The sequence below is a fragment of the Paroedura picta genome, chromosome 6 (genome assembly GCF_049243985.1).
Source record: "Paroedura picta isolate Pp20150507F chromosome 6, Ppicta_v3.0, whole genome shotgun sequence".
Taxonomy (NCBI): domain Eukaryota; kingdom Metazoa; phylum Chordata; class Lepidosauria; order Squamata; family Gekkonidae; genus Paroedura; species Paroedura picta.
The window spans coordinates 16,412,091-16,439,672 of NC_135374.1; the positions used below are offsets into that span (position 1 = coordinate 16,412,091).

The 27,582-nt window shown below is 43.1% G+C and overlaps 1 protein-coding gene across 1 annotated transcript; it reads right to left on the reverse strand.

The window, feature by feature from the left end:
- MMP20 (matrix metallopeptidase 20) lies at window positions 1–19,780 on the reverse strand. Its single transcript, XM_077344211.1, has 10 exons — window positions 19,660–19,780; window positions 17,477–17,721; window positions 13,620–13,768; window positions 12,137–12,262; window positions 10,673–10,834; window positions 8,906–9,047; window positions 6,823–6,956; window positions 5,178–5,334; window positions 2,018–2,121; window positions 1–1,403 (listed from the first exon to the last, which is right to left on the reverse strand). Exons 1-10 carry the CDS (start codon window positions 19,768–19,770, stop codon window positions 1,303–1,305), a joined length of 1,431 nt encoding a protein of 476 aa, XP_077200326.1. The 5' UTR covers window positions 19,771–19,780; the 3' UTR covers window positions 1–1,302.
- Between the last annotated feature and the right edge of the window lie 7,802 nt (window positions 19,781–27,582).

Here is a 27,582-nt window from a genome sequence, read left to right on the forward strand (position 1 = left end):
AACCATGGCCAAGCTGGAAGCTCCTGAAATTCATCACCTCCATGGCCAGTGCAGAAAAACTCCTGGGTTCCACCATGGCCCTGGCAAGGCCTCTTGGTAACTTTCAGGCTATGCTGCTTTGGCTGGGTGACTTCCAGGCTTTTCTGCCCATGGTGAGTGCGTCAGTGATTTTTAGGCTCTGTTGCCACTGCAACCACTGCTGCTGCTGCAGTAGCAAGTGTCTAGAACATCTCTAGCTGCTCAACATTAAGTGTGTTGTCTGCCCTTCAATGATTTTTTTTAACTTTTCAGATTTTGCTGCAAGCCTTGTTGTTGTTGTTAGGTGCGAAGCTGTGTCCGACCCATCGTGACTCCATGGATAATAATCCTCCAGGCCTTCCTGTCTTCTAACATTCCCCGGAGTCCCCCAAATTTGCAGAAAAATTGATTTGGGGGTAATTATGGCTCCAGTCTGTAGGTTTAGCTATCTGCAGATGGGGGCACTTGTGGGAAATAGATACATAGATGATGAAAGAGGAGACTGCAGTTTTAGAAGAACAATGACCATTGGTGTGGTTCTATCATGCAACAGAGCATGCTTTCTTAAGGAAGTGTGTTCCAGTGGGACGATCATTTCCTGCCAATTCCGTATCCCCTAAAAAGATTGAGCAGAAGAATAAGCTGAATCAGGCTGTATTATGGAGAAATGAGAATCCATTTCTAAAGTTTGTGGGCCTACCAAAAGACAAGATGGTTCTCGTATTGATAATGGTAGGGACGTATATTGAGAATTATGGATTCTTAATACTTTGCATTGATATTGTGCTCGCAGTGTCAAAAGTGGTTCTCATCCATTATCTCCTTGTTAAGAGGGAGAAATATAGCATCAAAGCAGGGAGATTACTCACAGTGACCATTTATGCACTGGAGGTTTCATGCCTGGATGCAGGCTGGAGTTTTAGTCATGGCAGGTTGCCCCACCTCTTCCTACACCCACATTGGGGAGCATTTGGCCTGGTGAACCTCATCCGCCCCCGATTTGTGCTCCTGCACGGGAGCTGGGGCAGTGAAGTTCCCAGTGCATAAATGGTCACTGAGAAGCATTTTACTGCCCTATATGGGCTGACATGTCAAAAGCTATGAGTTGAGGGACTTTTATGCTTTCCGCAATGCAGTTGTGCCATTTATTGGAATGAGCATTGCTTTCTCTACTTTGTCATTGCATTTCGGAAAAAGGAAGTAAACGTCTTTGGTTCTGTTTCACTGGCTCTTCCGTTCTCAGTATGTCCAGACTCATTGGGACTATCCAGTGCCTTCTGCAGTTCAACAACCAACCCAGGAACTGGATTTCACAATGTTCACAACATCTTCCTTTTCTTTGTCGTATTTATAGGCTTTAGGTCCCAGGAAGAAGTAAATGAATCCTAAAAAAAAGAAAAGGAAGTGAACGAAAACTTCATATACTAATCCAAGGGGGTAAGGCTAGTAGACACCATTCCCAACCCATCCTTGTATGATTGTATCATTTGATCTGTTTCCACCTATAAGTTTTATTGATTTATTAATTAACTAGTAATTAAGCCCGCTGTAAAAAAAATACAGTGGGCGCTAGCTGTTCCCAACTGCCCTGGCAGTGCTGCCCGGGCAGGTGAGAAGGGCTGCCCCCCCCCCGAACTCCCCCCCTTCATGGAGAAAGCCTCTCCAGGGCCCGGGGAGGCTTTTTCCTCCCCCCCTGCATGTCTATTTTAATTGTAGAGTCTATTTTAATTGTAGGCTGGGTGGCTTGACAGCCGTGGGACTTCTGTTCGGCACCCTTGCCTACTTTGCCCCGTAATGTGAAATGACTTGGAGGTTTTATTTTTTTCCTAGTCTTCTTGTCTTTTTAGAATTTTATATTTATAATTTTAATACGCTGTATGCTGCCCTGGGACTATTTAGGGAGGGGTGATTTATAAATCTCCTAATAAACAACAACAACAACAACAACAACAATAATAATAATAATAATAATGAGTATATCTAGATGCAAAATACTCACCGTTCACCTCCACTGCTGCATCTATTCTGCCATTGATGCCTGAGAATTCATCTTCAATGCTCCTTGGGAAGTCCGTCTCCATTGTCCTTGTGGCTTCATCAAAGCTTTTAAGAGAGAGGGGCATCACAGAAGGCTATTTCGGGTCTCTATGCAGTGGGTTGGTTCCCGAGACGCCTTCTTACCACTGTTGGATCCAATGACTTTCTTTTGCTAAGTCCCCCTCCAATAGAAGAAGTATTTCTCTGTGGGGAAAAGCTTCACCCTTGAAGGAATCCTTCAGGGAAGAGAGCTGTTGGATCCAGCATGGTGGGAAGGAGCCACTGGGTGCAAGCCATCATGTATTTATTAGTACAGCTACATTTTCACACACATTTAAGATTTTGACCCAGTAGGCAAGATCTTTTGTTGGAACAGCAGTCTCATTTCACTGATTCCTAACTACTCTTGAGCAGGCGTATAAATTGAAGAAGAAGAAGAAGAAGAAGAAGAAGAAGAAGAAGAAGAAGAAGAAGAAGAAGAAGAAGAAGAAGAAGAAGAAGAAGAGTTGGTTCTTATATGCCGCTATTCTATACCCAAAGGTGTCTTAAAGCGGCTTACAGTCACCTTCCCTTTCCTCTCCCCACAACAGACACCCTGTGAGGTAGATAAGGCTGAGAGAGCCCTGATATCACTGCTTGGTCAGAACAGTTTTATCAGTGCTGTGGCGAGCCCAAGGTCACCCAGCTGGCTGCATGTTGAGGAGTGCAGAATCGAACCTGGCGTGCCAGATTCCGCACTACTAACCACTACACCAAACTGGCTCTCATTGCTGGCTGGACAAGTCTCTGGCTGTAAATATACAAGGTTTATGTGATCTGAAGAGAAATCAAGCTTCTTGCTAGTGTAGCTTTCTGTTTCCCAGAGTGGTGAGTCAAATGCCCCTGAGTACTCAGAAGTCCAGAAGGAAGGAAGTAACAATCATCTCTGTGGATTTTGCTCAGCATCTGATATCCAATGGTATAGTCTCTCTTTGCTATCCTGGCTAATAGGCCTTTCCACCATAGACTTCCCTAATCCTTATCCAAAGCCATTTAAGCCAGTGTTCCCCAACCCCCGGGCTGCGGACCGGCACCGGGCTGCGGACCCCTTCGTACCGGGCCTTGGCGGGGGGAAGGAAGGCGCGGGCGCCGGCACACCAGCTGCACACCTCCCTCCCCTCCCTGTAGTGTGGCGCTCACTGTGCTGGGAACATTTGTGCCTGCCGGCGAGCTGGCATCCACACCTCCCTCTCCCCCTCGGTCCCCGGGCCTCCCTCTCTCCCCCACCCGGTCCCTGGCCCGAAAAAGGTTGGGAATCACCGATCTAAGCCAGTGGCCGTCACCAGAGTTTGTGGCAATCAGTGCCACAATGTCAAGAAACACTTGTGAGCAATCATTTGTCTGAGGGCAGAGGAAAGAATATTTTAGTATCTCTTTTGAGACCAGTGGCACCTTTATGACCAACAAAGTTGTATTCAGCATATAAGCTTTCGTATGCAAGCACGCTTCTTCCAATATTGACTTGCAAACGAAAGCTTATACCTTGAATAAGTCTTTGTTGGTCTCCAAGGTGCCCCTGGACTCCAACTTGGTTCAAGTTCTTCTTTGTTAGTTTTTGGCAGGTTCTCTGTGTTCCACATTGCTTGTCTAAGGATTGCCTTTGATGAAATCTTTGATTAGTTTTGAAATCTGGGCCAAATCTGGGCCAAATCTGGGCCAAGAGAAACCCCATGCCCTGCAGGGTCTCACCTTCCTCTTGGCCATCAGCAGTACAGGAAGAAACTGGGGTCACCAAAGGTGTCAAATTAGCCCTGTTTGCTATCCGGTTTTCCCTACTGGGCCCATTCTACACACGATGGATAATGTACTTTCAATGCACTTTAGAAGTGATTGAGGATTTTTGATGCTTGTTTATGCAGTTTTATTGGGGAAAGCTTTGTTATCCGCCATGAGTCATCTGGGAGTGGTGGTATAGAAGCTGAAATATAAATAAATAATAAATAAATAAAGTAGATTATCCTGTTCCTGTTGGATTCGGAAGATTTTTTGAGGAGGGGGGATCACTTGGGCATGAAATAGGTGTCACTGTGGGTGGGCAGGTAGGTTTGAGTGTCCTGCATTGCACAGGGGGTTGGACTAGATGACCCTAGAAGTCCCTTACAAGTCTATGGGCCATTCTGCACAACTCAAATTTAAATGCGATAAATTTAATATTCCGCATGTCGTAAACAAACCGCAAAACCCCCGCCAAACTCCAGCAACAATCGAATTTTATAGCGCTTAGGGTAAAATCCAGAAAAGTGGATTCCCCCTGAAATAACCGCTACACTTCTGAGCGCTAGCCACAACACATCAGCTAAAGACATGTGCGTTCTCAAAATAGAGGTAGAAAGAATGTCCCTCCCTCTGCCAAGCACTTGGAAGACAGCTTGGAGCCACCTTGGTTTAAGTGGACTTTGTTGTTCGACCCCCAAACGGGTCCTGACCCTCAGGTTGAGAACCACTGGATTAAGTATTTCCCTCCCTTCTCCAAGCTAATTGTAGAAACTCCTCCACACAGAAGGGGGGAGCAATGGTGGGAAATTAAGAAAAATCACCTCATATCCCCTTTTCTTCTCATGGCTTGTCTCAGAACAAGAGTTGAATTTAGGCAGTTTTTTCCTTGATATCCCATTGTCAGTGCAACTTAGAGTTTAGCAGCCCAGGCCCTTTGGGGTATTCCACCCCCACTTAAAAAACTGATGAACTGGAGAAAAAAATGGTCTTCATAGCCCTGGGCATGGATTTCCCCCTAGTCTCTATGGTCTTACCACAGAAATTAGCGAACATTCCTACAGCATCACCAGGAAGTGATACCACATCCTCCCCAAACTCCACCCTCCACAGACTCTGGCCCTCATTTCTCCTGAACTCTACTGCAGCCTCTCCCCATCTTGTGGCACATTTATGCCTGAGGTGCTCTTGTTTTCCAAAGAAGGGTATTGGTACAAAGGCAAAGATTCAAGAATCACTCTGCCAACACCTCCTGTAAGCCTTTTGGGTGAATCCATCTCAGAGCTGCCTGTCTACTGCCAATCACCTTTAATGACTGACTCGTCTTCTCCTATTATCTATTTTTTAGTAAGAGGCAATAATAAAGCAACCTGTAGAATTCATCTTCTACAAAGAAGAGTGTCTTCCTTTCATCCTTCAGATAGACAGCGGCATCTATGTGCTGCACATTTCTGGGAAATCCAAAGTCTGCGATGGTCCGAGGGGGGCCCTGAATCTGGAACCCGCGAGTGGCCCAGTAATGAGGTCCTGGCAAACAAGGGGAGAAAATATACATTAGCTGACTATGTGCATCCGTAGCTTGAATTCTCTTGTGTTTGTAATCTAGTTGGTCCTAAACGTCTTTGGCCAATTTGAGCCACAGGTGAATTGGCCAGTGGAGGCTTGAATTCAAACTAGGTTTCCTGTAGGCACGAGGGTAGACTCTAAGGCAGGAGTGGCCATTACTCTCCAGATGCATATGGACTCCAATTACCATGAGCCCCAGACAGCACTTACTGGCAGGGACTCATGCTAATTGTACTCCATGGACATCTGCCCACCCCTGCTCTATAGCATTCTACCTGACTGAGGTCCCTCCCCTTGCCAAATTCCACCTTCCCCAGGGTCCATCCTAACATGGGTGCTATGCAAGATCTGCTTCTGCAGAATATCCTGCAGGGGGCATTGGAAGAGATGTATATGTAGCATAGTTGATCAGGAACTTCCTGGTCTTTTTCAAATAGTCTCCTCCAGGGTTCACTATTGGTTCACTGCAGACTACCTGCTCTTTGAGCACACTTCCTCCCTGCTTGCCTCCAGAACTGCAGTTGAACAGACAGAATGACTGCAGACAACAGTCATTTTCTTTTTTCTATTCAAAATTGTTTCTCTCTTCTAAATAAATCTATTTTATTATTTTCCGCAGTCTGGCGTCGAGCCCTCTGCTTATTTAAACTCTGCCAACACCCAGGCTCCAGCCCCAAATCTCCAGAAATTTCCCTACCTGAAGTATGCAATCCTGGTGTCAATGCAGCTCTCCTTTCCCATCCCACTGCATTTCTCATTGTGCTGTTGAGATGCAGCCAACTTTTGGCGAACCCATAGAGGTTTCAAGACAAGGGGCATTCAGAAGTGGTGTGCTATTGCCTGCCTTTATGTAGACCACCCTGGTGGTCATCTCCCTTCCAAATACAGCCAGGACTGACCCTTCCCCCCCTTAACTTCCAAAATTTGACAAGATCAGGCTAGCTTGCACTATTCAGGTGAGGGCATTCTTCAACTTTGGACACCCCCCTCCCCAGCACATCACAAGTCCAGTTCAGGAGCTGTATTATGATATTTTCATTTCATTGTTCTTTAAATGTGTAATCCAGTTTTACTGTGCTATTTATTGCATTGCTTTTATAACCCTGTAATCAACCTTGAGGGTCCTTGAGGCTCCATATTGGGCGTACAATAAACAAATCAAAAGCATGGGAAAGAAAGCATGGGAAAGAAAATCAAATGTGTGCCATCATCATTTCTAAGGTGGCCCCGGGTAGCCTTGTGAAAATCTTGCTTATCAGTCATCTATTGAAAAAGCAAATAAAAAATAAAAATTGCAGTCGCAATCGACTCCTTTAAAGTGTTGTGGAATAAGGACGGAAAATCTCGGTAAATGGCATATGCCTGAAGCCAACAGTGAAATCTTTGTCAGAACTGGTATTTTGGGCTACACTTCAGTCAGAACACAAATGCTTTAAAAAGTGAACCAACCCTTGAAAAAATAAGCAACTCCCCTCTCCGGGACTTCGTAGGCAGCATCTACGTTGGACATGAGCTGAGGGAAAGAACTTGTGATGGAAAGAGGCCGCACACTTTTAAGTTGAGCTTGTCTCCTCCAGAAGATCCTATTGAGGAGACAAGAAGGAAGACATCTCAAAATGAAATGAACAAATCACGTCACAAAACAGCTTAAAAGGGTAACATTCACTCCGTCCTAGCCTGCCAGCTCACTGAGGGCTCTTTTTATATATTTTTTGTAAAATGGTTCAATGTCGTATCTCAGTGATCTCATGTTGCTTGTGTGATGATGAAATGATGCTCTCAGATGCCAGTACCATTGAGTTTATGGCAGTTCCTAGAGGGGACTGGCATAACTTCTAGGTTTCCGCTGGACGTGATATCAGACTCTCTAGGAATCGATGGGTTTAACATAGGATTTCCTATTTCTAGAGAGGATTGATGTCACTTCCAGTAAAGACCTAGAGGTTAACGTCATGCCTGTCTACATATTACCAGAAACTCTATGGTAAAACTTTAGACTTTTTGGCAATCCCAAGAGAGGCCTGATGTCACTTCGAAGTGTCCGTGGAAAGTGACATCATGCCATCACCAACAGCATTTTTGCTTTTTTCCACTGGCCAGAGCTTCTGCTAAACAAATAGTAGCCTTGTGCAGAATAGGGTGGAGTTACAGCCAACTTTGTACAGGTGTGTTTGTGCATGCACCCACATTGACAACAATCACAGCTGGAAATGGCCAGCATCAGTGGGCATTCTGTTCACTCAACATGTTTCCCTGCATTATGAGACTCCCATATTTCATAGTGACTGGTAACACAACAGAGAACCCCCTAGTGCAAAGCGACATGGAAAACGTCAATGGAAGGGCTTGCTGGACACTATTTTGAAGCTGCAATAGGGCAATTGCATACATCTAAAAGGCATATCTTTGGGCACCATTTCCCTCCCCCTTTCAAAAAGTATATGTATTTTTTGTTGAATAAATACACTGGAGCAAAAAGGGGGGTACAGAATCCAAAGTCAAGATTAAAGGCTTACTGCACTAAAAAATCTTCAGAAAGAGGTTTGTGTGCAATGGGTCAGTCTTTGAGCTGGTCTCTACACCTGCTGGATTCCATCCTGTGACCAAGCCCACAAAAATCTCGGGCCTCTGATCAGCTGGAGACTTCTGAGATAACTAACTGGATCGACCACCAATCCTGCTCTTGAGTCTTCTTTCGAAGGCTGTGTGCAAGTATCAAATATTTGAATTCACTAAGTGGAAATTTGCTTCTAACTCACAGCGATCCTTGTTTGTTATTATCAAGCTGTAAGTACTTACTGAATGATACTATGCTTGTCAAGTGGGAGAATGCATAAGGACAGCTTTCTAAGTAACCTTATCTGTTTTCGGGTAGCTGGTAAATGTGCATGTGAGTATTAATGCCTGCTTTCTCCTTCAAAATGCTTGGGAGCAGTTTTCAAGAATTCCAATAGCAAAGGATGAATAGAATCATAGAATCAGAGCTGGGGGGTCTCTCCAGGGTCATCTAGTCCAGCCCTCTGCAGAATGCAGGAAATTCACAACTACCTGCCCACCACAGTGACCCCAATTCCATGCCTAGATGATCCCCCCCCCCAAAAAAAAAACAGATTCCGTGGCCAGTCTGGCCTGGAGGAAATTTGGTTCCTAACCCCAAAATGGCAATCACCATTTCCCTGGGTATGCAAGAAAGGACCACAAGAACCAAGCATGGACACAGATCCACACTTCACAATGGGACAGAGTGTAAGTGTGTCATTGGTCCTGCTGACCCCTTGTCACTCTTTCATAATCCTCCTTTCCCAGGAACTGAAATAAATAGATCTGACCAAGAAGTCAACAGTGAGATGGCATTCAGGCTGGTTCTGACTGGACAGAATCAGTGACCCAACAAATGACACATTATGAGACAGAGAGAACTATGGCTGAGAGCAGAATTTAACTAGATGGTTGCTTTCTCACACTGACACATCCTTTGCAGCAAACGACAACTGCTGTTCTCAGTGCAAATGGGATCGAGTAGAACTCTTGCCTGTCCTTGAAGAAGAGAAGCTCTTTCCCCAGCACTGTGACAGCATCAAATGAGACCCTGGAGTCACAGTGGTCTGGATCGACTGGAGCTGGTGGTTTGGGAACAGGCTGTTGATGGTCTCTGGAACTGGACTGTCGTGATCCTGAAATACCACACACAACACCAGCAATTCTGTTAGGAAGGGCAAAGGACACTTAAATCTAGCACTGTTTTCTTTTGAAGCCATAATTACATAGATGTCCAATCCAAACATATGCCTTGGAATCAGATTTTGTCTTCCCTGTCTTTGAATTTTATGCTTTCTGAGGGAATGATACAACTGTTCTACTACAAACTAGGGTTGTGTTCTTTGGCCAACAAAGTGGCCATTCAAGCCCGAGGCACGGCTGAAGCACACAACCCTACTACAAACCAACAGGACTACTCTCTGAAATTAAGGACATATAAATCACTAGGAAATAATTTGTTTAAATAAATAGTAGAGTTACTAACCGTCATGGAAAAGACCATAAACTGGGGATGGATTGGGGATTATGCAGCCATTTTATGGGTTTTATGGGTTTTTATGGTTTTAATGGTATCGGAGATTATGATTTATTTTATTGGGGTTTTAATTCTGTCTTTGTTTAACCTGCCACGAGTCCTTGGAGAGTGGCGGGATAAAAATGCAACTAATAAATAAGGGAAAGGAACCTGGAAATAGAGTTGAAATGTGAGCACAAGGTCTCTCCTCTCTCCTCTCTCCTCTCTCCCATCCATCCATCCATCCATCCATCCATCCATCCATCCATCCATCCATCCATCCATCCATCCATCCATCCATCCATCCATCCATCCATCCATCCATCTATCTATCTATCTATCTATCTATCTATCTATCATCTATCTTTATTCTTACTTACTGCCACTCCCGGCCAGGCAGCTCAAGGCGGTATGCATCCATATAAAAATACAGATTTAAAATAACCAGAAACATTTGGAAAAACCCCTCCAAACGCCTGCCCTCCAAGGAAATCTTAGTCCCCACTGGGGACATAAAATAGGCGGTGATTATGATTAAAGGTAAAGGTATCCCCTGTGCAAGCACCGAGTCATGTCTGACCCTTGGGGTGACGCCCTCCAGCGTTTTCATGGCAGACTCAATACGGGGTGGTTTGCCAGTGCCTTCCCCAGTCATTACCGTTTACCCCCCAGCATGCTGGGTACTCATTTTACCGACCTCGGAAGGATGGAAGGCTGAGTCAACCTTGAGCCGGCTGCTGGGATCAAACTCCCAACCTCATGGGCAGACAGCTTCAGACAGCATATCGCTGCCTTACCACTCTGTGCCACAAGAGGCTCTGATTATGATTAGATTTGTCATTAATAGTTATATGATTTGATCATTATTTGTGTAATTTAAAAATGCTGTAAACCACCCTGAGCCAACAGGGATGGGGTGGTATATAAATAAAATATGTATTTATTTGTATATGGTTCTGTCTAAGGAACAGTGAGCAGTAATAATTATTAAATCATTTTTAATATTACTGCTAACACAGTGAAAGAGAGCCTGTATCAAGACACTGTGAAAAAGGAAAGGGAAGATCAGGTGACTAGAGATATATACATTTGTTCTAAAGTGAGTATTTTCATAACCCAAGAGATGTAGACAGGAAACAGAAGGGAATGGGAGGGAATTACATGGAAGGAAGTGAAAAGCTTAGGGAAGATAAGGATATAAAACTGTGGCTAAGCAAGACTTTATTTTGATGATCTTGTTATTACCATATAGTGCCTGGATCCCTTTCACATCATCTTTGGGGAGGCGGAAACCAAAGGGATGCTGGTATTTGTATGTGGGATACATCAAGGCCGACGGGTCAGTAGAATGCGCAAGGCCCAGCGCATGGCCGAATTCGTGAGCAGCAACAGTGAATAAGTTAAATCCTGTGCAAGGAAACAATATTTTTATTTTATTAATTTATTACAAATCATTTTTGTTTCTGAAAGACAGATTCTTGTGTCTAAACCAGCCTTTCCCAACTTTTTTTTTTACCCATTGAGAAACTCCTGAAATTTTCTTTGGGCTTCACGAAACCCCAGAATATGGGTTGGGGAACATAACTGTGTCAGTCTTATTTATTTATTGTTTCAACTTATTGCCTGCCACTCCCTTAACTGGCTCGTGGCGGGTTACAATTGTCTGTGTTAAAAGCCCCATTAAAACCCAATTTAAACAATTCCGGACATTCTTCCATATACAACAGACTCCTAAACAGTTCCACAGGGCCTGCAAAAGGGAGCTCCTCTGCCAGGCATTTGGTTGAGGTCAACCCAAACCATTGCTTCCAATTGGCCCCCAAACCCCCTACCCCACCACAACTGACACTAAACTGCCTAACCCACTGGGTCCCAGTAAGAGTTGAGCAGAGGCTCTTGCAATTCCACCATTTTCTAATGTTATTGTTGATCATGTTAAGTTATTGTTGTTATAATGTTATTACTGTTTTCACCCATATCTGTATCTTTTCCTGTTCCCTGTAAACTGCCCTGAGCCTTCGGGGAGGGCGGTATATAAATATAATAATAAAATAATATAAAATAAAATAAAACATTTAAAAAACCATGGCCGACTACAACCCACCAATCCCCGCCAAAATCTAGCACAGGAGTGGGAGGAGGGAGCGCAGATCACATGGCAAGTGCTTACACTCTTAACACTGAGGGTGGGCATCAGATCTTCCCTGCCATGCTGGCCTCAACCATAGATCTGGCGGAAGAGCTCCATTTTGCAGGCCCTGCGGAATGCTGAAAGCTTACTTTTCTGATGTGTGCAAATATGCAAGATGTACATTTTAGTGGAATACCTAGACTACCCTGGAGCAGTATGTAAAATATTGGGCTTGTGTAATATTGACATGAAATTTAATTTAATTAAACGCAGACTGTTAGACATAGAACTGCAGGAACTTAGCAGTAAAGCTAGAAACGTTTGCTCGCCCTCGGACATGAAATATTGCAATTAATATTTTTCAAGTGGTAGCAGTAAGAACATCCACTGAAGTTCCTAAGTTTAGGTTCAGACTCTGATCATGACTGTACCGCATGGGAACCCTGAGGCCGGGGGGGGGGGGCTAGCAGCGAGGGTTAGGGCTTTCCTCACAATGACAAGTTCTCATTCTGCGCATAAAGAAACAAATCTCAATGTTTTTGCATTGCAAGTGCTATGTTTGGAAACTGCACCCCTACCGTTCATCCCCATCGTCCACTTCTCAGCATTATCAAAATGGGTGTCTCCACCCAGTCCTTCTCCAGGTGCAAAGGCATGTGCTAAAGTCCCCCGTGGCCCATCAAATGGGTAAGAGTCCCCGTGATCTAATGAAGAACAGAAGGACAGAACAGTATTTCAGAATCATCATGGATGGAACGGCCATTGGGTTGGCAGTGCTTGAACCATGGGATGTCTTCATGTCTTCTAAGTCCCACAGAAACTGACAAATCATTGTGGAACTGCTGCAAAAATGCCAGCAAATGCAGAATTCATGATGTAAAATTGAAACAATTAATGTTCAGGCATTTGGACAGTGACTGCCTTTAGTTTGTTGTTGGCTTTTAAGCCAACCTTTGCCTGCCTTGGGAAGGAAGACAGCAGTAAAGGTTGTGAATCACATTTTCTCCCCTCTTTCTCCTGTATCTCTACCCATACAGCCTCCCCCCATAGTCATTCAGTTTTGTCTTTACCAGCATTTCCTGGAGGCCAGTCATGACCATCAGAGAACCTACTTGAAGCTTAACTCCCAACCTTGACTTGCAATTGAAATGAGGAAAGGTTGGGGGAGCTTGGTCTGTTTAGCCTGGAGAGGAGACGACTGAGAGGGGAATCTGATAACCATCTTCAAGTATTTAAAAGGGTGCCATATAGAGGATGGAGCAGAGTTGTTCTCTCTTGCCCCAGAGGGACAGACCAGAACCAATGGGATGAAATTAATTCAAAAGAGATTCCATCTAAACATCTGGAAGCAGTTCCTGATTGTGGTTTCTCAGTGGAACAGGCTTCCTTGAGAGATGGTGGGTTCTCCATCTTTGGAATTTTTAAAACAGAGGCTAGATAGCCATCGGACAGAGAGGCTGATTCTGTGAAGGGGAACGTGTCAATACAGACTGGTATCCCCATACCTATGTGAGCCTGTGGCCAGTATTATACTATTAATATATATAAGGACTTGTCACTGATGAAAGAACTGAAAACGGAGATTACCTGGATTCCGTTTTGACAGAAGTCTTTATGTATAAAGAAACAAGGAAAACCACAAAAATAGGACCTTTTTCTTTATTTATCATATTGCCAGTGGATAGGTCTGTTTCTCTCTGTTTGGTTTAATTATTAGTCCGTCCTTCTTATACTCCTGTATGATTCTGTGAAGGTTCAATGAGATATCAGGTTACAGTGGATGAGTGATAGGGTTGTGGGTGTCCTGCACAGTGCAGGGGGTTGGACTAGATGCCCCAGGAGGTCCTCTATGATTCTATGATTGTCTGAAGTATTATTTGCTCACACACCCCTTTCCTACCCTTTGTGTTTTCCTACTCATTGACCTACCCATTTGGGATCTTACATATTAAGACTTAGCTGCTCTAAATCCTCAGTGAATATGAACCTCATTGGCTTCACAGAACCACTGAGAGAAAGTGTTTCGCAGTGAACCCCACAAACTTTGTCGCGAACAATTACCTCCACTTTGGAAGGATATCATGATGTCTGCTTCCCCTGTGTTTGCCTTGACAAATTTCAGTGGGGCAGCATTGCTCCATGCTTTCAACCCCATCTCCACGGCCTTGTCAACTTCTGCATGACTCAGGCTGGAGGTATACTTGGATACTCTGTAAAAATAAGCACAGTTTAGAAAGTATATTTATGCATCCATGGGGATTTAAGGAACTAGCATGTAGGTAAGACAAGCAAAACTATTTCTAGTACATAAAAGGAAGAAATTGTAATAGTTTGAGTTCCAGAAGATGCACGTTCCTCAAAAAAGTTAGACTTTGTGGAGTGAAATTTACTTGTTATCTCCTCATGCTGCAGCCTCCTGAGTTCCCCGAAATTTCCTTTTTTTCTGGACTAGTGGACTCTCAGGAGGAACATAGGGGACAAAATGGGGAGGAGAGAAATTGTGGGAATCACCACTTCCCAACTTCAAAGACTCAAGTGTCATGAGAACATTGAAGTTGTTTGGCTGGCTGAATTCCATTGGCTTTGGTTCAGAGGTGATGGTAACTCATTGTTCGCTACCGTATGGATGAGTCTGGGAGATCCCGGGGGGAGGGGATCTCAAGAGGCTGGCTTCCAGTCTGGAAGCACAAGGAAGCACAAAGTATGGGTTGGATCCAATCAAGATTTCCCAAGGAACCTCACCTAACTCTTCTCCTGACTACATCCATCATCCCATAGGTTTGCAGGTCACATGATATCCTGTGTTTAGGCTTGCCTCTTCTGAACTGAGAAATATCTTGAGACTTTGGGGATGGGCAAAATTGCGGTGGGGAGAGAGCTCAGTGGAGTGTAATGCTACGGAGCCTGCTTTCCAAAGTAGCCATTTTCTCCAGGGGAACTGATCTTAGAGATGAGCTGTAAAACCAGGGGAACTCTAGGTTCCACTGGGGACTGGCATTCCTACCGACATAGCCTTCTTTTCTCTTTTTCACCAGCAAAAAAAGTTGTTTGGACAAAAGTTGTTTGGACAACACTCTAGAATTTTTTTCATGTTTGAACTGTAGTTGTAACAGATGGCTTGCCTTTATTTGGCAAGTGTGATCCTCCTTGACTAAAGTGCATGGCTTTTATGTGGTAGGTCCCATTCTGCCTGATGGAAGAGGCATGTAAGGTGCCTCCTCTCCTTAGATCTTTGTGATGAAGCAAGGCTATTCTTCATCAGGCCCTGACCTGGATGGTGCAGCCTATTCCAATCCCATCAGATCTTGGAAGCTAAGAAAGGTTTGCCTTGGTCAGTAGTTGGATGGGAGACACCAAGGAATACCAGGGTCTTGATGCAGAGCTCAGCACTGGATGTCTCTTGTTGGCCGCAACTTGATGATTTCCACCGCCATTGTTCATGAGAGGGTTCTTCAAGATGGTTTTTGCAGACTGGTGACTGGGACCCTTCTTAGAATTTTGAAAACTACTAGTTACATTCTTGCAATCCTATCTCTGAGGGTTGTTATGGGTTTCTGAAATTTGCTTTGATGTTTTGCATTTCTTGGGGATATTTTCATTTGCCGGTTGCTCTGAACACCACCACATTGGTCAATCCAGTGATGGAAGTTTTACGGAACATTGTGGGAGGACAGCTATGGTTCTGCTTCTTTTGAAAGAAACCTTGCTCTCATAAAGAATTTGTTTTTTTCATATGAATGGCTCCACCTTGTGGAATTGATGCAAACACCAGTGGTGGAAGCTTGGGATGCTGGTTTCCTTTGAATACCTACTCCCTTTTCTTCAAGGTGTTCCTTGGCCTTATCCCAGTTTATCTTGACAACAGCCTTTTGAAATAGCTTAGTGACAGTAAACGATGCACAATAATCACACGAATTGCATGTATGACCAGGAATTTGAACCCAGAAGGCCCCAAACAAAATCTAGCCACCTACCCAGACCACAGTAACTCTAGCTACTTTCACATTTGGACAATCCTATCAACCATGCACAGAACATGTGTTTAGTGCTCTTTTATAAAAGACATATCATACCACAGAACAAACAACTCTCCTGTCTCAATTTTGCCAACAGACTTCTTACAAGCATCAGAGACCCGTCTGTAAAGTTCTGCAATGCAAATACTGGTGTCATTTTCTGTCTATATTAAGGCTTAAAATGTTATTGTCAGGCAATGGGAGAAAATATGATGGCTTCTGGAGGTGCATAAATGTAAGTTTAATTAATTATATATACAAAGAGAGAAAAAGACAGACAGATAGAGACACAGAGAGGGGGAGTTACCACATTTCCAACCTATACATGTGACTTCCCAATCAAATGTATTCAGAGCAGCCTTAGAAACAAGCTTCCTACAATGTCATATTTAAATACAGTATAATACAACATTCTATGCACAGAACCTCCATAAACCTTATAGAATCTATTTGATTTTCAGTTGCCAAATTTCTCACAGTGCCGTCTTTCTTCTAAAACCAGAGACCTGGGGATCCCCTGGAATTATAGCTCATCTCCAGACTTAAGAGATCAGTTCCCCTGGAGAAAATGGCAGCTTTGAGGGTGGATGCCATAGCACTATGATCTACTGAGGTCCCACCCCACCCCAGATCCTAGCCACTCCCAGCTCCACCCCCAAAATCACCAGGTATTTCCCAACCCAGCACTGGCAACCCTAGTACTGGATCTAGATATAACTTCCATTCCATAATATTGTTCCAACTGGTTAAGATAAGTTGACCAGATTTTAACATTGGTAAAGCGGGACACCATTGACCGGGGGGGGGGGTTCTTGATTAAAAATTTGGTCTGTATGGAGCAACAAAAAGTTTCATAGAACGCATAGAACACAAAAATAGTATTGTAATATATATATTTTTAATTTCAACGTAAGTACAATTTGCCAGGTACCCCCAGATGTCCCTCCAAAAGTGGGACAATCTGGTCCGCTTAGGTTAAGAAGATATCCTTGCTTTCAGTCCCAGGTATTCTCAGAAGTCCCAGGTTTTGTGTCTGTAGACCTGCCGACAGCCAAGCTTGGGTCCAAGTCAGAATCGAAATCCAGGACAGTTCATTGGCCAAGGTGCAGTTGGACTCACTGCAACTTCCAGTCAGTTTAAAGTAAAACTGACCAGTAATGTACTCTGGCAGGAAAGTTCCACTGTGTTATGTGGCTTTATATTTTGGACATTTTGGTGGGCTTTCAGTTCTTGCTCTCTTTCTGTACCATGCTGGGGTCCTAATAAAGAGCTTAATCACTTCCAGAGTCCATGTTCTTCCAAACCTATGCATTTAACACTAGGCTAGTCCAATCTCTTCAGATTTCCGACACTAAGTGGAAGCAGCACTGGCTAGTATTTGAATGGGAGATCTCCAAGGAATACCGTGGTTATGGCATGGAGGCAGACAAGGGAAAATCACCTTTGAATGACTCTTGCCTTGAAAACCTCACCTGTGGTCACCATAGGCCAGCTGTGACTTGGACCGTTTACGCACTGGAGGTTGCATGCCGGGCTGCAGGCTGGAGTTTTAGTCATAGCAGGTTGCCCCACCTCTTCCTGCATCCACATGGGGGAGTATTTGGCCCGGTGCTCCTCATCTGCCCCCGATTTTTGCTCCTGCACGGGAGCTGGGGCAGTGAAGTTCCCAGTGCATAAACGGTCTTGGTGGCACATTTCACGACCATTCTAAACATACTATAAAGCTGTTGCTTTTAACAACCTCCCAAGGAGAAGATGCCTGTAACCACTCCATGTCAACGTGGTTGTCCACCTTGCTCCACCACACCCAGAGACTGGTGGGTGTTCCTGCAGCATTAATACATGTGGCTGTGTCAACAATCTCTCATCTCATTTCAAGCGTAGTTAATGCCCACTCATTACCTGTATGTCAATGTGCTTTTTTTCCACTTCGGTTCTCCCGGGAAGAGGCGATAATTCGCAACATCGGGGACACCGCATCGAGGCCTCTTGATGACACTCATGGTGCTATAGTCCAGCTTCCCTGTCACTTGCAAGCCAAAGAATGCCTGCATTTGCCGGACTTTCTTTGTCATTGAATGGCCATCCGCGGCCATTTCTCCAACCTTGTGTTCTCCTTTCGGCGTGTAATAATTGTCAAGGTATTCCTAAAATCAGAGAGAGGTAAGGGAACCTATTTTCCCATAGTATTAGTATAAGATGCGCAACTGCCAAAGGAAAAAAAAACACTGTCTCTTTCCCCTCCTCTGTTCCTCTCAACAGGAAAAAAAAATCATTCTAATGTCTACAAGAAGAAGAGTTGGTTCTTATATGCTGCTTTTCTCTACCCAAAGGCATCTCAAAGTGGCTTACAGTCATCTTCTGTTTCTCTCCACACAACAGACACCCCGTGAGGGAGGTGAGACTGAGAGAGCTCTGATATTACTGTTCAGCCAGAACAGCTTTATCACTGCTGTGGTGAACCCAAGGTCACCCAGCTGGTTGCCTGTGGGAAAGTGTGGAATCCAAACTGGCTGGCCAGATTACAAGTCTGCACTCCTAACCACAACACCAAGCTGGCTCTTTAATGGTACTCTTTAATGGTGGGCTCAGTCCAATGTGATCCTGATAATTCTGGTGGTCTAAATTCATCTTCCAGCTTGGCTGCTAAGCCCATGGACAGCAGGAAGATCCACAGTTGCAACCACTACCCCAAACATTTACACTTTTGTTCTCACTATTGTGTGGTGCCCCAGATCTCCCCCTCACCTGTGGCTGGCCAGAAGAGTCCTGAGGACAATAGAATATGGACCTTTAGGGTAGTCATCAGTGTATTGACTGTTGGTCTTGTACACTGAGAGCCAAGTGGGGTGTGAAAATATTGTTGTTGTTACTATTACTATTACTATTACTATTACTATTACTATTACTATTACTATTACTATTACTATTACTATTACTATTACTATTACTATTACTATTAGATTTAATTCCCACCTCTCCTGACAGGCTCGAGGCGGGTCACAACTAACCCCAATAAAATTCCCATTAAAACATCAATCTACTAACATGATGGCTAAAAATCCCATCCCTCCCCCGATATGATATCTGTTTAGTATCACAAGAAGATGGCAATGGTCTCTGGTCAAACTATAAACACATAAAAAGGAAATGGCCTTAGAAACAAGAAGACACGAAGCCAAGATCTAATAGGAATGAGAGGCAAAATAATAACAAACTATCAGTAGTATGTGGTTCAAGATAACACAGGAGTGAAATTATTAAGATGCATTTGCAAATGCTAGGTACATTATGTGTTCTTGTGGGTAAGTAATGTCAAGTTGTAACCAACATAAGGTGACCCCAGCAAAGAGTTTCTGGGGAATGGGATTAAGCAGAGATGTTCTGCCATTGCCACCCTCTGCAAAGTCTTTCCTGGTGGTCTTCCATCCAAGTACTGACCCTACTTAACTTCTGAGATCTGACAAGATCAGACTATATTATACCATCCCACATCCCACTTGGAGCCCTGTCCATTGGCAGTAGGTGCAATGCACGATTACAAATAGTAAAGACAACAATCTTCCTACAATTGAGGATATATATAAATCATGAGATGCAGAACAATGATAAAATCCTGGGCATACGGACATTGCAGTATTCTCAGAATAACCTAACAGCTCTGCCCTGCGTCTCTGTACTTCTGAGCATTTGTGCAGACTAGAAAAACTGATTTTACCAATGGCCATATGCCATAACCAATCCATACAATTCCAGCCTATGGTAAGGACTTAAGCAACACTTTCTCTGTTTCAACTTTGAGAATGAGGTTCTCAAGAGCTACCAAGGTTACAGTTTCAGAAATCCAAAGCTACCAACTACCTGGGAGAAGCAAATAACAAAAAAGCAGATCCTTCCATCCATTCCTTATCACCACAACTATATATATGATGTCTTAAAACCCTGATCTGAAATACCATTTCATCTTATGGACCTGAAACCTGCTCCCAACAGTCAGAACTCCATAGTCACTTCATGCAGTGGGACAGACTCCTAAACCAAGCGCCTATGGAATTGCTAGTAAAAATGTGCAAAGCATTACACACCTGTGCAATATAGAAGTCCCTCCAGCTGGATGTACGTGGCAGTGCAAAAAGAGCAGGGGCGGCCGCTGAATATTTCAGAGAAAGAACCAGGAGCAATGGTGGGCAAAGCATGTACAAGAGCTCCATGTCTTCTCCAGCGTCCAGGATGTGTTGATAAGACCAGACAGATGGACCTTCTGCCCCTTTTTATAGAGAGAGCGGCCAGTTTGGGAATCCAGAGCCCAAGTGACTCATGTCTCAGGAGGTAATTATACAGTTTAAAGGTTTTGATGAAGGGGTAACACACTAGCACTTAGATAAAGGAAACGCCAAATCCCTCCGAACTTAGAAAAAACGGCAAAAAGAAGGAAGCATCGTATAATGCTGGCAATACTAGGTAAACACTGTATTCCACAGTTACTAGATTAGCAATATGTGACATAGCTCCATTTCCACAGCCTTCAAATAATGTGCCACACGTTATTTGAACATGCTTTTTGACCGCAGCGCAGCCCAGAGTTAAGCACACTTAAGATCTGGGCAAATCAGAGGGATCAAGTACAATAAACTCTCAAATGGGGGCTCCTGCCTTTGCACTGTACTTCAGATCCGGAAATCATGAAGCCGTTCTGGAATCTAGAATATTCATTTTGAACAACAGAAGCAGATGCTGAGATCAAAATCTGCCTCAGGCTGCTGAAATTAGGATTACTAATCTCAGTGAGGAAGACAAAAATTGTAAATAAAGAAAATAAATACTGATGATGGTTCAGAACAGGAATTTCCAACCAGGGATCCATCAACCCCTGGAGATCTGAAGGGGGTCCCATGGAGCTCAGACTTGGCATGGTATGGGGGGGGGGGGTGTTAGGCTGACTTCTTAGCTCCTACTCTTCTTTCCGGCCTACATGATGTAGAACTGTCATAATAGTAGTAAAGGCCAGGGGGGGAGGGGAGGGAGCAAATGTAGGGCTAAGGTGTGGTTAATGATATCACTTCCAGGGTCGTGGAAGGGGATGTTGCCAGATGACATAACTTCCAGGGCTTCTTGAAGTCTAAAACAATATTTCAGGGGCTCCTCCACAGTCAAAGGATGAAAAAGGCTGGTCCAGATTGTTATATTGAGGATCTTTTGGAGCACCAAGTCTTAATCGTTTGCAGCCTTGAAATGCAAGAATCGGAATTGAACCCTTGATCTGAGGACTGAACAATCAACTCCTATATGAAGCACAAAATGGTTGCTGTAGTTGGGAGGTTCCATGAAGTATTGGAAGGCAGCTAGTTCCCAATGGGTAATCCCTGCAGATGCTTTCTGGGTTATTCTGAAATATTTTGTACACTAAGGAGGTAGTGAAAATCAGGACAGGCTCTATGGTTTGAGGAGGAGTAATTCTGGCCTCATTTTTCAAAGAAAGGAGATTGTTTGCTTCCTGTTTGATAAGGAAGTATGTATCCGCATCCAAGAAAAGAGCATAATGTTATGGCTCACCTGTCTTGGGTCGGCTTAGCCAAAAGGGAGTGAGTTCCTCGTATTTTCCAATCTGTTCAAATTCCTCTGGATCTTATCCCTAAAACCAAGAAGCCAGTGGCCAGCAGAAAACATATTAGTGGGTAGTGCCCATGATGCCGTTGAGCTTCTTATTGAGATTACTGCTCTAGAGTCATGGCTAGAGAAGTCTTCCCTAGAACCAGCAGCAACTGAGGTCTTTCTACATTCAGAGCTTTCCTCCAAACACCGTGCTACAGTCTTCCAATATACCCATGATGTACAACATCCTGGGGGAGATTGACTGGAGCCATCAGAGTATTAGTATCCCAAAGTCTGAATCATCTTGGAGAGGTCTGACCACCTCTATCCTAATGTTCTTCTTTGAGAAAGTGTCTCAATAGGGTTGCCTATTGTAAGTCGGCTTCAACTTGATGGCATTTTACACAAACCCCAACCAGATTATTTCCATAACAGAATCCTGGAAATTCTCCTCGCAAGTCTACAGACATTTCAGCCACAATGGGGACATCTACCTTGGACAGAGGCACAGACTCGATCCACCTGAAATTTGGTGGATAGATACATAGGCATGGATCTTCTGAAATTCTGAGCCCTTCTTCAGCTTTTAGTTGAGGTGGTTCTTTTGCCGAAGACTTTGGGAAAGTCCTGATTGGGCTAAGCTGCTGTTGCTGGTTTATTATTAAGACTAATCAGTATATTGTGGTATAAACTACATCCAACTCATCAATAAAGATCTTGCTCATGAGCCATGCTCTCTGCACCCTCCTGTGGCAGGAGGTTACTAGAGAGTCCCTTTTAAATGGTGGCATTTTGGCCATGGGATCCCTTTCCCCTTGAGGGTCACCCTAATGCCTACCCTACTGAAATTCCAATTCCAGTAATGGTTATTGGCCTTCCTTCCAGTGCTGTTTGTTTATGTGATCTTAATTTAATTATTTGATCATTTTAACTGCATTTTTAATCACTAAAATGTTTTAATACTTTTTAAGTTTGCCAATCTATGGATTCTGACTGGAAGGGAGGAATAAAAATGTTTTAAATAAATTAATAATACTGTTTCTAGCCTAAGTCTTGTTTATTGTGACTTGTTCAAAGCTGCTCAGTGTTGTTATACATTTAAGAAAATATTCTGGCTGCTTTAATGCCCCGTTTTTAAAAGGAGCTAATGACATTTTGGGGTTTTTACAGCATTTTATGTTTTTTAAAAAGCTTTACTAGGCAGATCATACAACATGAAGAAATAACATAAATGAATGATCATAAAATTTTAAAGGAAATAAACCGAAGTTTAACACCATAAAGGCCCTCCCTCCTCTCATCTCTGTTTCCTTTCTCTGCTGGAACATATTTCCAATTGTATTTTTATGCTGGTCTAATTGTTTTATTGATTATTTTATCCTATTGTTGTAGACTGTGCCGAACCCATTCATGGAGAAGGGTGATATACAACCTGAAATAATAATAATAATAATAATAATAATAATAATAATAATAATAATAATAATAATAATAATAATAATAATAATAATAATAATAATATTCCTGCAGCTTCATAGCAGCTAGGACATACCAAGCTACTTGATTAGTGATATAAGAATTCCAGTCAGATAGATATATAACTAACCATTTATCTGACCAGTCTATAAACCTGAGTAAAAGAGGGCTATCTAAAGAGTTCCTCAACTCAGTATAAATATTACAGCAAAACAAACTATGAGATAAAAATTCATCAGCTCGAGTTCTACAAGGGCAGAGTCTTCCCTCATGAGGAGTTCTCAAGAATTTGCCCTGAAGGCTCTTGTGAGCATAAAAACACTGTGGATTAGTGGAAATCTGAGGTGGTATTCTATGATAAGTTCTATTGTATGTTTTTATTATCTTTTATTACTTCTGGAGCTGCCTCGAGCAGGTTCCCTGGAGAGAGATAAATTTTCAACACAAACAATCAAATAAGTTCAAGTAGCACTTGTATTATGTCCTGGCCTTCCTCCAAGGGGTGCAAGGTGACATGTTTCTTTCTCCCTTTTTATCTCCACAACAACCCTTTGGGGCCTAAGGTCACCACTTAGCTTCATGGCTGACAATAACTTGGAGGGAATAAAGTCTTGGCCCTTTTAAAGAGATTTCAAGTATGGAAATGGGCAGGTAAAGCTATCTATGGCATGTAGGTAAGTAGCATGTTCTGGTAAATAACATCCCTTGAAACCTCAGTTAAAGGCACAGTTTTCCCATGGCTGCGGGCAACCTAACTAAGTAGGGATTCGAATCCAGGGCTGAATCTGCACTTACTTTATTTATTCCATTGTGGATCCTGCTGAATCCAGATCGATTTGAACTCCTCTCTTCCCCCCCCCCATTGAAACAGAAAAGTGTTCTGCACATGGTTAGGGAAGCTCAGAAGGGGGGGGGGACCGGCCCAGCAGGAGCCTTTTTCTTTCTTTTCTTGAACAGGGGGGGGGGGGAGGATGGGAGACAGCAGAGGAGGGAGAAAAAAATCAAGAGGCAAATCTCTACTGAGAGAAGTTTAGGCTTCTGGAGCTTCTGCTGAGAAAAGTTAGGGCTTCCCCTTTAAGCCTGGAAACCAGGAACTGACGCCCTGGCCAATCAGGGCTTCTCTACCATGGAGCTCAGCAGCAAATTCAAAGCAGGCAGAGCTGTGCATGCTTTCTCAATCCAATTCTTCAAATATTGAGGGTTATATCCACTCTATTATTGCAGGATAAAAGTAGGGTCGCTTTATCAATCTTTATCACTTTATCAATCATGCTTGTTGCAGAGGGAAAATTTAAATCGGACAAAATCAAAATGGAAATCGCGTTCAGTGGAGATGGCAGGGACTGAATCCACCTGGGATTGGAATAAAAGCTCCATGCAGATTCAGCCCAGGCCTCCCTGTTACCAACCTGGTGCTCTAACCACTACAGCATCCTGGGGGTCTGAACATTGCAGAGAAAGGTTCTGTTTACTCTTTAAGAAATCTGAAGTCTGTAACACTCCGGTTACAGTTAATTATCATAAGTTTAAGCTTACTGGGTTATACTTTGAAACGCGTTAGTGAACAACGACTACAATTATAGCCTAGTTTGGGTGTGATATATAAAATCACAACTGACAGCACGTTTGGGCTGCCTTGGCAAGCTGTCAATGTTATTGCACAGTTTCCCTCTGCTAAATTATATGGTTCTTTGGCATATATCTCAGCATGTTTTCCAAAGTAAGGTTGACTTGCCTCTGAAATACCTTCCTCTATGTTGAAGCACCATGTCAAATCGAGGAATCTTATGCCAGAAAGTAAAAGGAATGTAAACCTTCATATTAAATCCGATGGAAGCATCGTAAAGTCATGTGCTTTTGAGATCTACAGAACTCTTCTTCGGGTTTTATGTTAGACAATTACAACAAAGAGAGGGAGGTGGAAGGAAGAAACCAGCTTGTACCAGCTGCCAATATTTTAGCAGGAGTAGACAAGAAAAGGTTGTTTTCAAGCTGGCGATGGCAAAAACTTTATTCAAACAATATAAACTGTTATAAACAGAACGAGTTCCTAGATACAACAGCCTGGTTTTCGTTTTTACTTCATCAGTGAACTACAACAAAAACAGAATATATCATGTCCTCATGCAGACCTTATATAACATAAAGAATATATACGTAATTTTTTATATAACTAAAGTTGTTTTCTACCTTATCAATATAGTGTAGTATTTCTTAATTGTTTTTTTTTCAAGGATACTAACAAAATTAGTCATCAACACACTACCTTGTATCTTATACCTTATATTTTAAGACATGTGTCATTAGATTCCCTAGAGCAGGGGCAGTCAACCTGTGGTCCTCCAGATGTTCATGGACTACAATTCCCATGAGCCCCTGACAGCAAACATCCGCAGGGGCTCATGGGAATTGTAGTCCATGGACATCTGGAGGACCACAGGTTGACTACCTCTGCCCTACCTTGGTGGACCTTTGATATTAGTAGACCCAAGATATATGTCTTAAAATATAATATATAAAATATTAGTGTGTTGAAGACTAACTTTGTTAGTATCCTTAAAAAAACCAATTAAGAAATACTACACGGTATTGATAAGGTAGATCTGGACCCAAAGTGATAAAACTGCAGCTGTGACAAAAGTTACATAAAACCACATAAAAAAAGGGCAGGAGGATGTGAATAAAGAGTCCTGGCCATGAGAGAGCAGGTGAGCTGGAAACCTGCCGCCTGGACCATGCCCTTAATCACCTTCTTTGTCCACATGCCCACCAGCAACCTCTGCTGGTATGTGGCACGTGCACACCCTGCTCTCTTGCACCTGGACCTCCCCTCCCAGCAACGGTGTCTGCACGCCCAAATGGGGGGGGGGGTGCATAGTGGACAGAAAAATACAGGGACAGTCTAGAATGTTAAAGTGCAGAGGTTTTACTGTTATGGGTATTCTGTTGATTACACTTAGGCTGCAACCCTAAGGACATTTTCCTGGACGTAAGCCCTGTTTGTATAAGATGGGACTTTTCTTCTAAAGAGCTCTTCCTGTGATTGTTCTCTCAAGGTTTCGTTTGGGTGCTTCTAACGTGGGAGTCATTCTTCCCTTTGACTTTTAATGTATAATCTCAGCTGGTGTTAGGAAAAAAGGCTGTCGTTTCCAGAGAGTCATTTTAGGCCGGATAATTATATGTTGGAATGTATTTGTGTTACCCGGCTTACTCATTACAAGATGCCCTCCTGGAAACTCAAGCATAGATCAAAGGTTCAATGGTGTGCATTTTTTGTGAGAGTGTTTTTTCATTCATGGAGTTTTTTTTTAAAGAAAAGTTTTTCGAAAAAGGTGCTCATGAGTTACAGAGACAGAATAAAATATGGCTCCATTCAGCTGTGTCCTTTAAATGCATACAAAATAGCACAATGGCTGTATGTTGTTGTTGTTATGTGCGAAGTCGTGTCCAACCCATCGTGACCCCAGGGACAATGATCCTCCAGGCCTTCCTGTCCTCTACCATTCCCCGGAGTCCATTTAAGTTTGCACCGATTGCTTCAGTGACTCCATCCAGCCACCTCGTTCTCTGTCGTCCCCTTCTTCTTTTGCCCTTGATCGCTCCCAGCATTAGGCTCTTCTCCAGGGAGTCCTTCCTTCTCATGAGGTGGCCAATGTACTTGAGTTTCATCTTCAGGATCTGGCCTTCTAAGGAGCAGTCAGGGCTGATCTCCTCTAGGACTGACCGGTTTGTTCGCCTTGCAGTCCAAGGGACTCGCAAGAGTCTTCTCCAGCACCAGAGCTCAAAAGCCTCAATTCTTTGACGCTCGGCCTTCCTTATGGTCCAACTTTCGCAGCCTTCTAAATGTGTCCTTCTAAATGCATACAAAATAGCACAATGGCTGTATATCCCAATATAAACAACAAACTGTTTTTCTTTAGTATGAGGTGAAAAGTTTTTTTCCCCCTGACACACATGAGATGCACTCTCTGTGTAGAGTAAAACAGTAACTGAGAGTGGTGTTCCTCGATATCACATATCTTAGAAGGTGGCTCCAAAAAGAAATATATACCAATGTTTGTTGGGGCTACACCTAACAGATTTCCCTTCACCACACATGTACACTTCATAATCAGTTTTATATAAGAGTGCATTATTCAATAATATTGACCACTGAGGAAGACCCAGTAGGGTCGAAATGCGTTTGGTCTATTCGGGTGCAGTTAGATCTGTATAGTTTTTTAATATGGTTTTTACTTTGTTTTTAACCTAATACTGGTGCACTTTAATAAATAATTGTTTCAATTTTATATTGTTTTATAGCTCAACTTTTGAGTTCCTGACTTTGTTAAGGTTGGGTTTTTGTTCCCTTTTTGGTTTTGTAGTGAATACTGAAGAGTTCCTCATACAGGAATGGCTCAAGGTCACCCCGGATTACTTGATGTCCAGATTCAGGTATCGTTTCAAGAAATGATGGTAAACCAATCTAAACCAGGATTCTTAATCACGGTTTGATTCTGGTCTGGTTGGTTAGCAAGACACAAGCACCTGTTGTTGAAGCACCTGAATTTGGCTGTTACAACAAAGAATAGTTAGATTAAAGATCTGGAAATCTTAAATTTTGGCTCTGACTGATGTTTTTTTTACAAGTTACGATGAACACACATATACAGTCCTCGTTCATTGTATGCTTGAGTTTTCTCAGTACTTGTGGTGAATCATCCGTACTTTCAATGCATGTGCAGCTCATTGTGTGATCCAGGTACTAGTTTATGGTTGACAGGTTCCCTTGCCACCAATGGGGGAGGTGCTCAGTTGAACGCATGGTGACTCTTCCTTACAAACAATTGTACACATGTACATGCAACTTGTATATGTGTTCACTATAACACATGTACTGGGCTTATGTGAGGGCAAAGGTGAGGAAAGGGATAACGCAAAGGAACCTGAGATTAAACCAA

Coding starts and splice junctions, on each gene's coding strand:
- MMP20 (XM_077344211.1), bottom strand. CDS start 19,770: ATGCTTTGCCCACCATTGCTCCTGGTTCTTTCTCTGAAATATTCAGCG. Junction 5,335..6,822: donor AGTTGCTTATTTTTTCAAGG/GTTGGTTCACTT, acceptor CTTGTTTGCCAG/GACCTCATTACTGGGCCACT. Junction 2,122..5,177: donor GTAGAAGATGAATTCTACAG/GTTGCTTTATTA, acceptor CTCTCTTAAAAG/CTTTGATGAAGCCACAAGGA.